This window comes from Poecilia reticulata, linkage group LG23 (assembly GCF_000633615.1).
Source record: "Poecilia reticulata strain Guanapo linkage group LG23, Guppy_female_1.0+MT, whole genome shotgun sequence".
Classification (NCBI taxonomy): domain Eukaryota; kingdom Metazoa; phylum Chordata; class Actinopteri; order Cyprinodontiformes; family Poeciliidae; genus Poecilia; species Poecilia reticulata.
Genome location: NC_024353.1, coordinates 13,642,754 through 13,658,711, shown reverse-complemented (window position 1 = coordinate 13,658,711; position 15,958 = coordinate 13,642,754). Strand labels below are relative to the sequence as shown.

The following is a 15,958-nucleotide window of genomic DNA, read 5'->3' as shown; positions in this document are numbered from 1 at the left end:
TATGCAGTTATGAAATTTTTCAGTTTTATAACTGCAAGATTTCAGACCTACTCTCCTTCACAAATCAGTTCAGTCAGAATAAGCAAAAGGAAATTTCACTAGCCCTTGTAACCAAACTTAAACACAGACACAGGATTAGTCACCTGAGGTATCCCTGAAGAAGCAAAGAGACGATCACAGCTTCAGCCTGCAGCCGAGACAGAGCAGTGGTCTGGATCATCTTCCTGAGCTTGGCTGGGCCCCTCCCCATCCATGTCTCCACCATCTTTAGTGGGGTCACTTTTTTATTCATGGACTCTGCTTGCTCTATAATTAGCACCACTTGTCTTGCATGCTGTGTAATGTCCATACTAGTGTAGCCTGAAGGGGTATAAAGCTGATGCTTATACTCTACACACACTTATATTGAAAATCTTTCTAAATTCAAGGTGTAAGTATGCTATACATACAAACCTTTTTTATGGCGGCATGTATCACACATTTGGTTACATCTTTCATTGTCCCACACCTCATCAAAGTGGACAGCCATGAGAGAGCGACGACACCTTCACACAGCCAAAAATCAGATAACCTCTAACCATAGGGTGAACCAGAGATTAATCATGTAGCTTGTTACCTGTCAACATTCTGGCAGTAGGCAACCATTTGCAGCAGCTTCTGGTAGCCGGCATTCTCCATAACCACCATGGTGCTGATCCTGAAGATATCAGCAAAGCCAAAATATATGATGCAGTCTGCTGGAAGATCATCTCGACCTGAGGACTCAAAATAACATGTATTTCAAAGAATGAATGAGCACTGAAACTGCTATTAGAACTTAAATGTATGAGGATTAGGGTGTACCAATTGGATCTTTCTAGCTGATCACTGATCTTTTAATTAAGATTTTTGCCTGACACCAATTTTCTTTTTCTAAAATGTAGCTACAACAGTGTATTGACTATTGTCAGCTGTATACATGCAGATGTGACCTGGTGGGTGGGTCAGTCAGTCTCTCAAGGCAGAGTAATAGAGGACAGTGGCCGATTTTCAGATATACTGGCAAACCTGCAACTCTTGAGCAGCAATTCTGACACATCCTGTGCAGCTCTTTTATACTGAAATTTCTCACACTCCCTGAAGAAAGTGTGGAAAAGCATAAAATCTGCTTCCATGATAACAGCCTTCCTCAACACATCTCTGTATTTCTATTGGCTGCATTATTACAAGTCGGTGCACTTCACGCCACATCCAAGCTCAGAAGACCATGGTTCATTCCCACCAGCAAAAAAGATTATGCAAACATTATGTCAGAGTTTGTGCAGCAGGTTCTGGTGCCACTAAGAATCTGCCACTAAGAAAAGCAAACTGGTTCTGATCACAATAATGCAATCAATACTGTGAGCACTGCAGTGATGCGGAGAGTAGCAGGATCATGTACTTGAGATATGGAGCAATTGCTCCATATCTCCACACAAAAAGTAGAACAAAAGTGAGAAAAATCAGAAAGAAACAAAGACTCCTTTGAGAGTTTAAATGAATAATGATATTTATATGTGCGTCACACCTGCTGTGTTTATCCTTTGAATGAGTTTTAACTTAGTCACATTCAAAATATTCAAATGTATTATATTAAATGCCTTCTTAAGACTACCAAGCAGGTGTGTATCCAGGACGTTTTTAAAGAGGGCTAAATGGGTCCAGTGATGATCTTGGGATGTTACACCAAAATAATGTTTAAAACATTATTTTGTTTGTACAGTGTAAAATATGCAAACATTAGAGGTCACCACAATACCCTCAAATAGATACACATCTGAGCCATGTGAGTAAATTGCCCTACATGTTTCGCCCTGCGTGTCTGCCATTCGGCAGTTTGGCAGACAAATATTTTCTGTACATCTACGAATAAGTTTGTACTCTACTTAAACAAGTTAAGTCTAATCATTGTCCTGTTCTTGATAACATACATGAAAGTAGTTACAACAGAACACAAACCAAACCTGAAGACACTGGTAAAAAATAAAAACTTCCTTGCCTTCCACTAAAGGTGTAGGGAATAAGAAAAAAAACTGTTTCAGCAATTTGGTACAAAACTAATCTTGAAATTGCGATGTGGTTCTTTCTGGTGATGATGAGCTTAATTTGGCTCTTGATGCTGAACTGGCTCACCACCCCAGGCATAGACAGATAAGATCGGTTTGTCATACTAGTGTCGGTCAATTGCTCAAGATGAAGGAAATGGAGGCTGATTTTTCAGTGCACCTCTTAATAATGATGTATACCTGCACGCCCACTCTCTTGGTAGTAGTTCTCAACGGACTTGCTCATGGTGTGGTGGATAACAAACCTGACATCTGGTTTGTCAATGCCCATGCCAAACGCCACCGTGGCAACCACAACCTGAACGCCAATACAGATATTTCAGCAAAATGCTCTGTTATGACTCCCACAATCATATGGGTCATTGGACCTCTAAAATATTTAAAACAGATCAGCTAATTTATCCCAAAGAAACTGAATCACTCAATCAACAGGAACACTCAAAACACATATCAAAATTATAAAACATGCTTGTATTAGTATGTACATGTAATTAGTAAAACTACAGCGTTTTTGTAAGATCAATCAAGTTTATCACCTGGATTTTGTTTGAGGTCCATCTACAGTGAACTTGCGACTTGTCTTCTGGGTCCATATTGGCGTGATAAGGATATGCCAAGATGTCACGTTTTTTTAGTTCAGAAGACACCATCTCAGCATCCTTCTGAGAGAACACATACACAATGCCTGTGGAACATACATCATTGTCACAAAGTGGCTGCTCTCTATGTTAATATCTGAACTGAAAACATAACCACAGAAGAAATGACTCTAGCTTCAAAGCAAGCACATTGGTGTGTATTACCTGACTGGTTCTTGTATTTGCCTTTAATTAGAGAGGTAATGTCGCTCATTAAAGCATCACTATCAGAGTCTTTATTGCGAACCTAGGAATAAACAAAGCAAGCAAAGTGAATGCACTCTGGGATGTACTCAATTGAATGTATTCTTAATTTATTTATTCAATAACTGACAAGTTTCATTTGGTCTTTGTGATCAAAAGAAGAGAAAGAGAATTCCCAAGGAGTCAAAATGAATTTAGGCTTTTCTGACTGATCCTGCACACAAAGGACATTTATAAATATCATCCTGTTAAGAAAAAATAGACAAATCTTCAGCTATTTGTCTAATATATTGTTTCAAAAAATTTGACTTTGTGGATTTATATACTTTTTAAAAGGATCAACTTCTTTTGGCTGAATACAATAGGAAGTGTGGAATTAAAACAGACCAATCATGATGTATTGTTAGGGGTAAATAAATTGTGGGGATTTACTTTTGTAAAGTAAATTAGATAGCTTCTTAAATACTAAATGAGTGCTTTCATGTATTCCATGATTTTATTTTAATTGAGCAGTGCATATAATGCCATGCTAAAGTATTCATAGCATTTTAACTTTTTAATATTAATATTTTTTCACCTCATAACATAGCGGTTCTCAACGTGGGCGGTTCCGCCCCACAGGGGGCGTTCAGAAGACGGCAGGGGGCGCTGGCGGACATTTTTACAAAAGGGGGGCGCTGGGATGCCTTTGGGGGGCGTTTGGTCGAAGGTAAACTTTACACCTTAAATGCACAACAGTGCCAGTTTAGACTTTGAGCAACTTGGTAAAACTGTATTGTGTAACATTAAACCATGCTTGGCTGCAACTGTATCGATGGCAGYTYTTCTTCYATTCAGTGTTTGTTAGCTTCTGTTAGCTTCTTGGCGCAGCTCCGTTCTCCTGCTACTGGTAGCTAAAATCACGATACCCTCACTGTGTATCCCCCTGAAAAATGAACCCATTTAAATAAAGAAATAAAGAAATCCCTCCATGAGTGATACCACGATAGAGCGCGTTCATTTTATAGCGTTAACACCGGTGCTGTAAGTTGTCCGGTATGAAACGGGGGTGATAGAACAACACAGCACTTTTAAATTTCAATAATCAGAATGCAGAAATTGTTTCYGTTGTTTTAAAAGGTTTATGTCAGTCTGCCTTTTCCCCATCGATACTTTTCCCGACAGTCCTGCACCTTAGGGGGTTAAAAAAAAAAACGATGCGCACATTGCGTAAAACTCTGAAAAAGAAGCGGGACATAAAACGGAGAGACGAACTAGATGTGAATTATGGCATAAAAACAGAGAATCCGACGCTGAACAGTGAAAAATCAACACATGATGTGAAACACATCATGACGATCAGGCGCAGCAGGTGATGAGTGAATATTATTCATCTTATATTATTCGTCTTATAACGGATAAATTATCAAATAAATCTAGCAACAGGAAAGAAACTAAAGTGGACATAGCAATAAACCAAGAGAGGATAATACTAATCAAAGGAAACTAAATGGAAATAAATGAAGAACAAAATGCAAGAATAAACTAAGAAACTAAAGTAAATAGAGTGGAATAAACTGGTATGGCAAGACCTTTCGAGCAATAATTAATACAGAGTATTAATACAGTATGGCAAGAATAAACAGACACTATTTCCAGATAAAAGGTAAAATATATCTTACAGACCATAACAGTAAAGAACTGATCACTTATTTATGTTTTTAATTAGATTTGATATATTTATTTTTTCAATATTATTTTTCATGTCAGTGTTAATGTCATGAGACTGATGACTCCATGACACTTTCAATTTGACTCATTAGGACTTGATTAAGAACCAGATTTGTTCTTTGTAATTTCTGCCCAGTAAAACTATTAATCTATAAATGAATAGACAGCTCTATATAAAGATATAATCCATGTTTCTGTCTCATATTTGTATGGCATTAAAAGGACCTGGAACTTTTGTTTTTCCACTGAAAGCTCTGGTTTTCACAATAAATGCCATGTGGGTGAAGTTTTATGGATGATACTCTGATGTCCCATTCTCCTGAAGGCAGCACATCGCTGCACCATCAGAAACTGACAAACACTGAAGAGAAGAAGAGCTATGATTAATGTAGTTACAGTTCTATTCATGTTTTAATGTTGCAGAGCTCAGTCGCTTTGCAAATAGTTCAAAGTTTAAACTGACATTGCTGTACATCTTTTATCTGCTCATTTTGTGTAATATTTAACAACCAGAAAATGGCACAAAATAAGAATATTTTTTCCACTCTGATTGGCTGCTGTTAGGCCTACCGATTTTAACTTGAATGTTCATTGCATTTTTTGTAGACACCTGTGAAAATAATTTCTATTCCCATGGCATTTTTGTTCTCTGGGAAATTATTTTTGATGATAAATACAGAAACAAGCATAAAAATCAAAACATAGTGATAGTAATATTAATGATAAAATAATAGTCAGTGCAAAGTAGCCTGCAAAATCTTTGGTGGGGGGCAGTGAGGGACCTGGATAAAGGCTAGAGGGGCGTTGGCCCAAAAAAGGTTGAGAAACACTGTCATAACATAAGGTGAAACTCTTCCAGTCTGGCACTTGTCTTTACACGTTTATTCAGACTGTCAGGTTCCATTGTGCCCCACACAAAGAAACAACTCTAGATAAAACGTAAACTTGGAGAACTTCGATCATAATGTTCAGTTGAAAAACAATAAGTAAGAGCTTCATTGATCACTGTCAGCCTTAATCCCCCCTCCAGTACTTCTGCAATCACAGAAATTCATGCACAAAAAAAACTCAACAAATGGTCACATTTTTTCACACTAATGCACAGTTGTGAGTTCATTGCAAACTTTCTCCAAAAATTTTCCAAAACACTTTGTGCTTGTAGCTATCTGTTGTATACAATCCAAAAAATGTATAGTGAAGTTTGTGGTTGTAATGTAATATGTGTACACACGTTTATCATGCACTTATCTATAAAGCATATTGTTGAAAAATGTTAGCTGATACAGTCGTCATGGTTACCTCATAAAAGAGATTAGTTCGATTGAAAGAGGCAGTGATAGTGACTGGGTGTTCCACACACAGTATCTTCTCACAGTCCTTGAGGACACTACTGGTTGCTGTGGCTGTGAGGCCAAAGAGAGGCACAGACGGAAACTGTCTCTTTAAGATACCCAGGAGTTTATAATCTGTAAAGTAAACAAATAGATACGAGTTATTCGAATTCAAATTCAAAAATACTTTAATGATCCCAAAGGGAAATTAAATGTTGTTGTAATTCATTATAACAAACAATTAATTCAGATTCTTCAAAAGAGTTATTGTAGATACTGATGGCTGCTGGCAGGAAAGCTCTCTTGTAGCGTGTTACAGCAAGTCTGAAGAAGCCTCTGACTGAAGACACTCTGTTTTCTGAAGACAGTCTCAAGAAGAGGATGGTCAGGGTGGCTGATGATTTTCTTGGTTTTATGAAGAATCCTTTTTTTGCATCATCATCATCATCATCTCCCGAGGTTCCACAGTCATCCACAGAACAGAACTAGCCTTCTTTCTCAGGTTGGCTCTGATGCTGCTGGCCCGACAGATGACAGAGGAAGAGATAACGTTCTCAACAACAGACTTATAGAAGATCTGCAGCATCTTGCTGCAAACCTTGAAGGATCTTAGCTTCTTCAAGAAGTACAGTCTGCTCTGTCTCTGCTCATAGAGGGCTTCAATGTTTCGTCACCAGTCCAAGTCAGTTGGCAAAGCCAACACTGAGGTACTTATATTGCCCAACCACCTCGACTTCTTCTCTCATGATGGAAAGAGGGCCCTGTTCCTCCTAAAATCTACAATTATCTCCTTTGTTTTTTTGTTTACAGTCAAGACGAAATTATTGTTCCCACACCATGACACAAAGCGGTCCACCAGATCTCTGTACTTCCCTATCACTGATACACCCTACAACTGCAAAGTCTTCAGAGCATTTCTGTAGATGACAGAAGTTGGACTTCTGCTGGAAGTCTGAAATGTACAGAGTGAAAAGGAATGGCGACAGTACAGTGCCCTGTGTTGCTCCTAAGTTGCTGATCACTTGGTTAAACACACATGCTTTCATTATCACAAACTGTGGTTTGTTTGTGAGATAGTCATAGATCCAGGTGATTGTTGAGGCCTCTACCTGTGTCTTTTGGAGTTTATGACAAAGCAAATCAGTCTGAACTGTGTTAAAAATACTGAAGAAATCAAAGAACATTATCCTCTTAGTGCTGCTTGTTTTGTCCAGATGACAGTGGGTTTGTTGAAGCAGATGTATGATGGCATCTTCACTTCAACTGCACAATGATAAGCAAACTGCAGGGGTCTTGATATGAGCTTGCCTGCTTAGTCAGGTGGACCAACAAGAGTCTCTCCAGGACCTTCATTATGTGGGATGTCAGGGCAACAAGTCTATATTCATTAATGACTGATGGGTGAGTTTTCTTCAGTACCTGAACCAGGCAGGATGTCTTCCACAACATCGGAATGTTGTCTTGGGTCAAGCTAAGGCTGAAGAGGTGCTGCAGAATCCCTCAGAACTGCTCTGCGCAGACCTTCAGGACTCTGGAGCTGACACCATCTAGACATGCAGCCTTGTTCCAGTTCAGTCTTCACCTGACTTCTAGATACAGAAAAGTGGGAGGCGGAGGCAAAGGGATGAACAGCATGTCTTGATTTGGTTGAAGACAAGCTTGTGGAAGCAGAAGAGTCTATGACTGAGGTGGAAGATGAAACATCTGAGGTCTGACAGGAAACCTGTGGGTCAGAGGAGGGTGGGATGTCTGTTTGGCTGGGGACAGGAAAGGATGATGATGAGATTGTTCATGAACTGAACCTGTAGAAGTCTGTATCAAGTTCATTTGCTCTATCTGATTCTCCTTTTGCCTGAAGCCTGTAATCTTCATCCCTGACCACACATGTCTAATACTGTTCCTCTGCTGTTTATTCTCCAACTTCTTCCTGTACGTCTCCTTGCTGTGTCCAATCTTGATTTTGAGCTGCTTCTGTATACTCTTCAATAACCCCCCGTCTCGTTCCCTAAAGGCTCTTTTTTCTTGTTCAACAGTTCCTTTAGTTCACTTGTGATCCAGGGTTTGTTATTTGAGAAGCATCTCACTGTTCTGGTGGAAATGGTGCTGTCCATACAGAAGTTTATGTAGTCAGTCACTGTCACTTTGACCGGCGGAGGCTCTGCATTAGTAAGGAGGAAGTGAGGCGACAATATGTCTTTGAGGTGTTTTTATTCGGGAGCTCCAAGTTACACCAACACCCTCTTTTCTTTTGTGAAACAAAGCAGCTTACATTTATACCTGAGGCAAGTTCCACTTCCACCAGGTGAAGAGGTGATCAAAAAAGGACAAACAACAAACACTATTTACACAAACCTAACAACAATAAACGATCCAACAAATATTTACATGCATGCAAATTATTAAAACTAAACTATTCTAAGGTCAATCAAAAAGTAAAGGTAACAAAATAAATCCTCAGAGTGTTACCCCTCTTAATGGAACCTGGTATGTTCCAGGAGCATTTGTCTCCCTCTCTGCTCCACCTTGCTGAGACACACCCAGAAAGGCAAGTACTCAATTAACTCAAATTGACTAATCTAAATCAAAACAAACTGACATCCCCCCCCCCCACATTCTCTGAACAGGAAAGATGGCCAGTCTCCCTACCCAAAAAGAATGTTCACCAAATGTCAAAGTAACTGAAATAAAGAACTGATACAAAATACATTTGAACTGAAAATAAATAACATAATATCAATAATCAACATGGGATGGAACCCCTGGTCTCCATCACAGTCACACACTCAGCCATGGACTGATATCTCCATGTGCAAAGAGCACTCCAATCAGTTCCTTCAAAACAACCCTGTAGGACTTCTTCAGCTTCCTTTGACCACTTCCAAACAGTCTTCTTCTTGACATATAGCTTTTACTACCTAACTAACGCTGGAACTAGCGATTATTTTAGTAATTGATTAATCTATCCAATTAATCTATTCTGATGATTAATCAGATTTTAAAAATGGTTCATTCCATAGATTCATTTAAGCCTTTACTACACAATATTATAAATAAATCAAAATACATAAACAAATAAATACTTAAATTCATTTTAAAATAAGAGAATAAATATTACATTACCTAAATTACAATAACAATGCATTCCTTTAGTATTTCTGAACCAGGTGAAGCTAAAACTGTCAATTGTGGAATTTTGGCTAAAATTTACTGGTAAGGTTGTTTTATCTTAGATTAGCGGTTCTCAACATGGGCAGTACCGCCCCCCAGGGGACGTTCAGAGGACGGTAGGGGGCCCTGGCAGAAGATTTTTACAAAAGGGGGGTGCTGGGATTCCTTTGGGGGGCGTTTGGTTGAAGGTAAACTTTAACCTTATATGCACAACATTACCAGTTTAGACTTTGAGGAACTCAAAGTCTAAACTGCTGTAAAATTGTATTGTGTAACATTAAAACATGCTTGGCTGCAACTGTATTGATGGCAGCTCTTCTTCTTCTATTCAGTGTTTGTTAGCTTTAGGCACCGCTCCGCTCCTGCTACTGGTAGCTTCACCGCATCAGTTCAAGGTTACACCGGCTGATGACGTTGCTGTGATTCACTTTGTCTGGTATTTATGTACATATGTTTTACATATGCACATATGTTTACAAAAGGGGGGCGCTGAGATTCCTTTGGGGGGCGTTTGGTTGAAGATAAACTTTACACCTTATATGCACAACAATACCAGTTTAGACTTTGAGCAACTCGGTAAAATTGTATTGTGTAACATATGTATTTATGTACATATGTTTTGGCAGTTATGTGATCATGTCAAAGTAGCAAATTATATTAAAAAGTGTTTTATTTACGTTTGAAACTGCATGCTTCCATGGAAGGAGAACAGAAAATCGCTCTTATAAACATGTAATTACTAAAATCACAATACCCTCACTTTGTATCCCTCTGAAAAATAAACCCATTTAAATAAAGAAATCCCTCCTATAAAACGATAGAGAGCGTTTTATAGCGTTAACACCGGTGCTGTAAGTGGTCCGGTATGAAACGGGTGCGATAGAACAACGGTACCACAGCACTTTTAAATTTCAATAATCAGAATACCGAAATTGTTTCCGTTGTTTTGAAAGGTTTATGTCAGTCTGCCTTTTCCCCGTTGATATGCTTCCCGACCTCTGCACACCATAGGGGGTTAAAAAAGAAAAAAAAAAAAAAAACGACACGCACATTGCGCAAAACTCTGAAACAGGAGAAACGGGACATAAAACGGAGCGACGAACTAGATGTGAATTATGGCATAAAAACAGAAAATCCGATGCTGAACAGTGAAAAATCAATATATGATGTGAAACACATGACGATTATTCGGCGCAGCAGGTGATGAGCGAAGATTACTGATGGTGAGCGTCAATAAACAATAAAATAAATCTAGCAACAGGAAAGAAACTAAAGTGGACATAGCAATAAACCAAGAGAGGACAATACTAATCAAAGAAAACTAAATGGAAATGAATGAAGAAGAAAATGCAAGAATAAACTAAGAAACTAAAGTAAATACAGAGGAATAAACTGGTATGGCAAGACCTTTCGAGCAATAATTAATACATAGGATTGTATGGCAAGAATAAACAAACACTATTTCCAGATGAGAGGTAAAATAATATTGCTGAAGTGCCATAGGTTTGTTGAGACAACATCTAATATGGAGAATAAATAAAAAGACCTGGATATAGGCCCGAAAAAATCGCTCTTATAAACATGTAAACTTTACACCTTAAAAGTTTAAGGTGTAAGACAGAAACACTGTCTTAGATGAAAAATGTATATATTTCTGTAGACTTTTCGCTTAATTATTGCTCGGAATATGTTTTTTATAAGCCAATGGCCTTTTTTGGATCTGTATACTCCAGTTAATAATTAATTGACTAGTAAGTTGGTTTGCGATTATTTCAATATTTGATTAGTCGTTTCAGTCCTAAATGTAATGAGACATTATATTCATTCATTATGTGAAATAGCTTCACCGAAAACAATATAACAAAATAATAATACTTTAATAGTTGGCTAACAAAAACAATAATCACCTGGTCTGAAGTCGTGTCCCCACTGGCTGCAGCAGTGCACCTCATCCACAACTATACGACTCAGCAGCTTGGCCTTATAGGCTTTCTCCAGGCGAGACATCAGCAGCTTGCTCTTAGCAACCTTCTCTGGAGTTACATACACCATCTTGAAGGGGACTTTCACATCTGTCATTCCAGCCATGATGAGCTTGGAATGCTCCTGCAGTTAAAGAAAAGCCATTTAAAATATGAAGAATCTGCCTGAATTTACTGTAGTTTTATTTTGCGTGTGAATTCCATTTTTGAGGTCAACAAAGTATGTGTGTCTCATACTGTAGTTAATTCTGTTGTGAAGCCTTCTGTTTAATAAAGATGAGAATTTACATTTTTCCTATAAATTAACAGGTTGCATGCAAATTATTAGTTTGATATTCATAATCCATCATTAGATCTGAAGAAGCCTGAGAAGTGAAACCTCAAAAAAAAGAGAGAGACAAACAGTCCAGGTGCCCTCTTAACATTTAGGCAAACTATTAACCATGCACATAACATCAGACAAATTCATGAACAAATGAGTCCAGAGTTTTCCATCCTTCTTGTAATAATAAAAACTAAACTTTTATATACATTTTTGTCAGATGCAGAAGTCTGGCATCTGCAAACTCTGTATACTGACTCACTCTGTGAGAGTGCCTGACAGCTTAAGCATCTCGGGCACAAAAGACATAAATCAGGTATGGAAATGCATGCATATTGTGAATGCATGTTACCTCTAATGTAATCTCCTACCAAAACACTGCATTCAAGCAGTCTTTTTCAATAACGTTGCATTAGATTACTACATCACACACATTCTGCAATCTCATATCACCCCTTACAGTTGGTTATGGATCTACACTGCTCAAAAAATAAAGGGAACACTCAAATAACACATCCTAGRTCTGAATGAATGAAATATTCTCATTGAATACTTTGTCTGTACAAAACTGAATGTGCTGACAACAAAATCACACAAAAATCATCAATGGAAATCAAATTTATTAACCAATGGAGGCCTGGATTTGGAGCCACACACAAAATTAAAGTGAAAAAACACACTACAGGCTGATCCAACTTTAATGTAATGTCCTTAAAACAAGTCAAAATGAGGCTCAGTATTGTGTGTGGCCTCCACATGCCTGTATGACCTCCCTACAACGCCTGGGCATGCTCCTGATGAGGTGGCGGATCGGATGGTCTCCTGAGGGATCTCCTGCCAGACCTGGACTAAAGCATCCGCCAACTCCTGGACAGTCTGTGGTGCAACGTGACTTTGGTGGATGGAGCGAGACATGATGTCCCAGATGTGCTCAATCGGATTCAGGTCTGGGGAACGGGCGGGCCAGTCCATAGCTTCAATGCCTTCATCTTGCAGGAACTGCTGACACACTCCAGCCACATGAGGTCTAGCATTGTCCTGCATTAGGAGGAACCCAGGTCGGTTTCTAACCGTTTGTGCAGACACATGCACATTTGTGGCCTGCTGGAGGTCATTCTGCAGGGCTCTGGCAGTGCTCCTCCTGTTCTTTCTTGCACAAAGGCAGAGGTAGCGGTCCTGCTGCTGGGTTGTTGCCCTCCTACGGCCTCCTCCATGTCTCCTGGTGTACTGACCTGTCTCCTGGTAGCGCCTCCAGCCTCTGGACACTACDCTGACAGACACAGCAAACCTTCTTGCCACAGCTCGCATTGATGTGCCATCCTGGATGAGCTGCACTACCTGAGCCACTTGTGTGAGTTGTAGAGTCCGTCTCATGCTACCACGAGTGTGAAAGCACCACCAACATTCAAAACTGACCAAAACATCAGCCAGACAGCATAGGTACTGAGAAGTGGTCTGTGGTCCCCACCTGCAGAACCACTCCTTTATTGAGTGTGTCTTGCTAATTGCCAATAATTTCCATCTATTGTCTATTCCATTTGCTCAACAGCAGGGGAAATTGATTGTCAATCAGTGTTGCTTCCTAAGTGGACAGTTTGATTTCACAGAAGTTTGATTTACTTGGAGTTATATTGTGTTGTTTAAGTGTTCCCTTTATTTTTTTGAGCAGTGTATGACTGTGATGCAAGGTGGATCAGGGGCACAAGATTAGTGGAGTGCTCTGGATTGACTGAGACTCTACACCAACAGTTTGGCCAATTATCGTACAAAAAAAGTAAAGGCTCATGTGATGACCAACGATGCTCCAGTGACAGAACCAGTGATTGAGATATGACTACCAGTAGTTACCTTACTGCTCGATGCATTCAGCATGACTGCAGGAATACCAACAGACTTCAGGTGCATGATCTGGTCCTCCATCAGAGACACAAGTGGTGTGATAACCAATGTGAAACCTGCAAAATAATGACCAACCAGCCATTCTTAGCCATACAGGTGAATGAAAAAAGAAGATCCCTAGTGACGTAAACAACAGGGTGTGTTTAACTTCATCATTATTGTTATTATGAATTAATAATAATGTACAGTAAGTAACCCCTTAACTGTCACTTGGACATTGGTGTCCTCACCAACCCATTGAGTTCCATGCTGTTCGTGTTCTCACCAAAACCAGGAGGCTAGAGCACATCACCCCAGTTTTAAAGTCCCTACACTGGCTCCCTGATCAGAGAACAGACTTTAAAATACTGTTGTTAGTTTATAAATCACTGAACAGCTAAGCCCCAAAATACATTAAAGATCTGCTGCTGCTGTTGTATCAACCTTCCAGAACCTCTCAGGTCTTCTGGCTCTGGTCTGCTCTGCATCCAGAACCAGAGCCAAACATGGAGAAGCAGCATTCAGCTTCTATACACCACAAATATGGAATAAACTTTCAGAAAACAGCAAAACACACAAAGCACTGAGTGCCCTTAAATCTACCTGATTAGAGTTGCTTTTGAAACATCATAAATAAAACATTAATCAACATTCTGATGTGTAACAATGACACTAGCAAAATGTAATGTTTCAATTGTTGACTGTGTTCCATGACGTATTTTTGTGTATTTGTGATGTAAAACACTTTGAAATGCCTTGTTGCTGAAAGGTGCAATACAAATAAACTCAAATGATTGAAGTATTTTGTGGGTGTCAGTTAGGTAGCAACAGATTTGCCTTAAAAGAAAAAAGAAACCTAAAAGTCAGAAAGATCCAGAAGACAGCAGATTGTATGCACGTGTGTGTGCGTGTGTGTGTGTGCGTGCATGCGTGCGTGCGTGCGTGCGTGTACCCTTGGAGCAGACTGCAGGCAACTGGAAGCAGAGACTTTTTCCTCTTCCTGTAGGCATGACCAGAAACACATCGTTGCCTGCCATGGTTAGGTTGACAGCTCTGAGCTGCAAAGGTCTGAACTTAGAAAGACCAAAGGAGCTTTTCAGATGCTGTTCCACCTCTTTGGACCAGGGGAAATCTATCAAGAAGAGTCAACCAGGACTTATTCCACAACTCCATAATCAAAATGGGATCCAGACATGCACCTTGGTTTAAAAAGCTGCTGGTGAAACCATGACTGTCCGGTACCTGAGCCATCATAGCGCTGCAGCACCTGCCTGCTTATCGTCCACTCGGGAACTGAGGTCGTAGAGGACGAGGAACCAATGGCGTCGCAGGCCTCCTCCAGCTGCAGCAGCAGAGTGCTCTTGCGAGATGTCAGCTGGGCCTGCTTCTCCAGCAGCTCTGCAACCTGAAGCTCCACTTGCTCCAACTCAGCCTCCACCAAGTCCAACTCTGCCTGCACATCTGCACACAAACACCAACAATTACGATGCATTCATAGCACTCATTGAAACAAATTTAACAATAAAACCATGCGATTGACATAGAAATATAACATTTTATTTTTTTCCCAGCAGCTAGATGGACTACTTATTATCTGGGGTCTGTTTTTTTTCCACTGATCAAGTCACATGGCTATTGGAACATTCACATATACTGTCACACATAGGACTGTCATAAATTTTGATGGACAATGAATTGTCTCACAAGTTATTGCAAAAAAACAATAATTTTGTTGTTTTGATACCATTTTTAAAGGCATAATAATGCAAGAACACATTCTAAAGATCAATAAACTTTAAATTCTATTGAACATTAAACAGTGGAACTGGAAGACATTATAAATATTGAAAAGAAACACACAAAACAACAGAAACAACAAATGAAATGATTCATGAAGTCTTAAAAAAAGAATTAGTTGAAATCAGCGCACCAGACTGAACACTTTTGTCGTCCAATTTTTATGTACAAAGGGAGAAAAGACAAAAACGCTAAATCATGCAAATTTACATTTAGTTTCAAATTATCATGTGATAACTTCATTTATTGCTTACTGTGAGAGGCCTAGGCACACATCACATGTTTTCCTAATATAGTACAGCCCTTCTTTGCAATCTGTTCAGAATGTCACTAATAATTTCCCCTAATCTCTACAACACTTCGACTTAAAATGTCAGCAGCAAGAGTTAAATTCGTATTGCAGGGAAAATCTAGAAATTCTTAAGTTAAATTACAAAGATAAGTGTGTGATGCCTACAGTCAACATGATAGTGGGAATGCCATGGTTTGGGGCTGCATGAGTGCAGCAGGGGTTGGGTAGTTACATGTCATGAACTCCAATAGGGCAGGGCAGAGTTCCAGCATGATAATGACCCCAAACAACCCTCTAAGACGACAACTGACTAGGCTGAGGGTGAAGGTGATGGACTGGCCAAGCATGTCTCCAGACCTAAACCCAATAGAACATCTTTGGGACATCCTCAAGCAGAAGATGGAAGAGCACCAAGTCTTGAATATCTGCCAGCTCTGTGATGTCATCATGGAGGAGTGGAAAAGCATTCCAATGGCAACCTGTGACGCTTTGGTGAACACCATGCCCAGGACCTGGGAGTTCCATCCATCCATCCATTTTCTTCCGCTTATC

The 15,958-nt window shown here is 39.5% G+C and overlaps 1 protein-coding gene across 1 annotated transcript in view; it reads right to left on the bottom strand.

Moving 5' to 3' along the window:
* recql (RecQ helicase-like) overlaps nucleotides 1–15,958 on the bottom strand; it is a 29,404-nt gene that overhangs the window by 7,253 nt on the left and 6,193 nt on the right. Inside the window, exons 4-14 of the mRNA XM_008401194.2 lie at nucleotides 14,560–14,778; nucleotides 14,270–14,449; nucleotides 13,288–13,394; nucleotides 11,043–11,241; nucleotides 5,936–6,102; nucleotides 2,888–2,969; nucleotides 2,621–2,769; nucleotides 2,265–2,382; nucleotides 617–755; nucleotides 454–545; nucleotides 144–360 (exon numbers count right to left, since the gene is read on the bottom strand). Of these exons, the coding sequence (XP_008399416.1) occupies nucleotides 144–360; nucleotides 454–545; nucleotides 617–755; nucleotides 2,265–2,382; nucleotides 2,621–2,769; nucleotides 2,888–2,969; nucleotides 5,936–6,102; nucleotides 11,043–11,241; nucleotides 13,288–13,394; nucleotides 14,270–14,449; nucleotides 14,560–14,778 (1,669 nt within the window). The remainder of the gene's footprint in view (nucleotides 1–143; nucleotides 361–453; nucleotides 546–616; nucleotides 756–2,264; nucleotides 2,383–2,620; nucleotides 2,770–2,887; nucleotides 2,970–5,935; nucleotides 6,103–11,042; nucleotides 11,242–13,287; nucleotides 13,395–14,269; nucleotides 14,450–14,559; nucleotides 14,779–15,958) is intronic.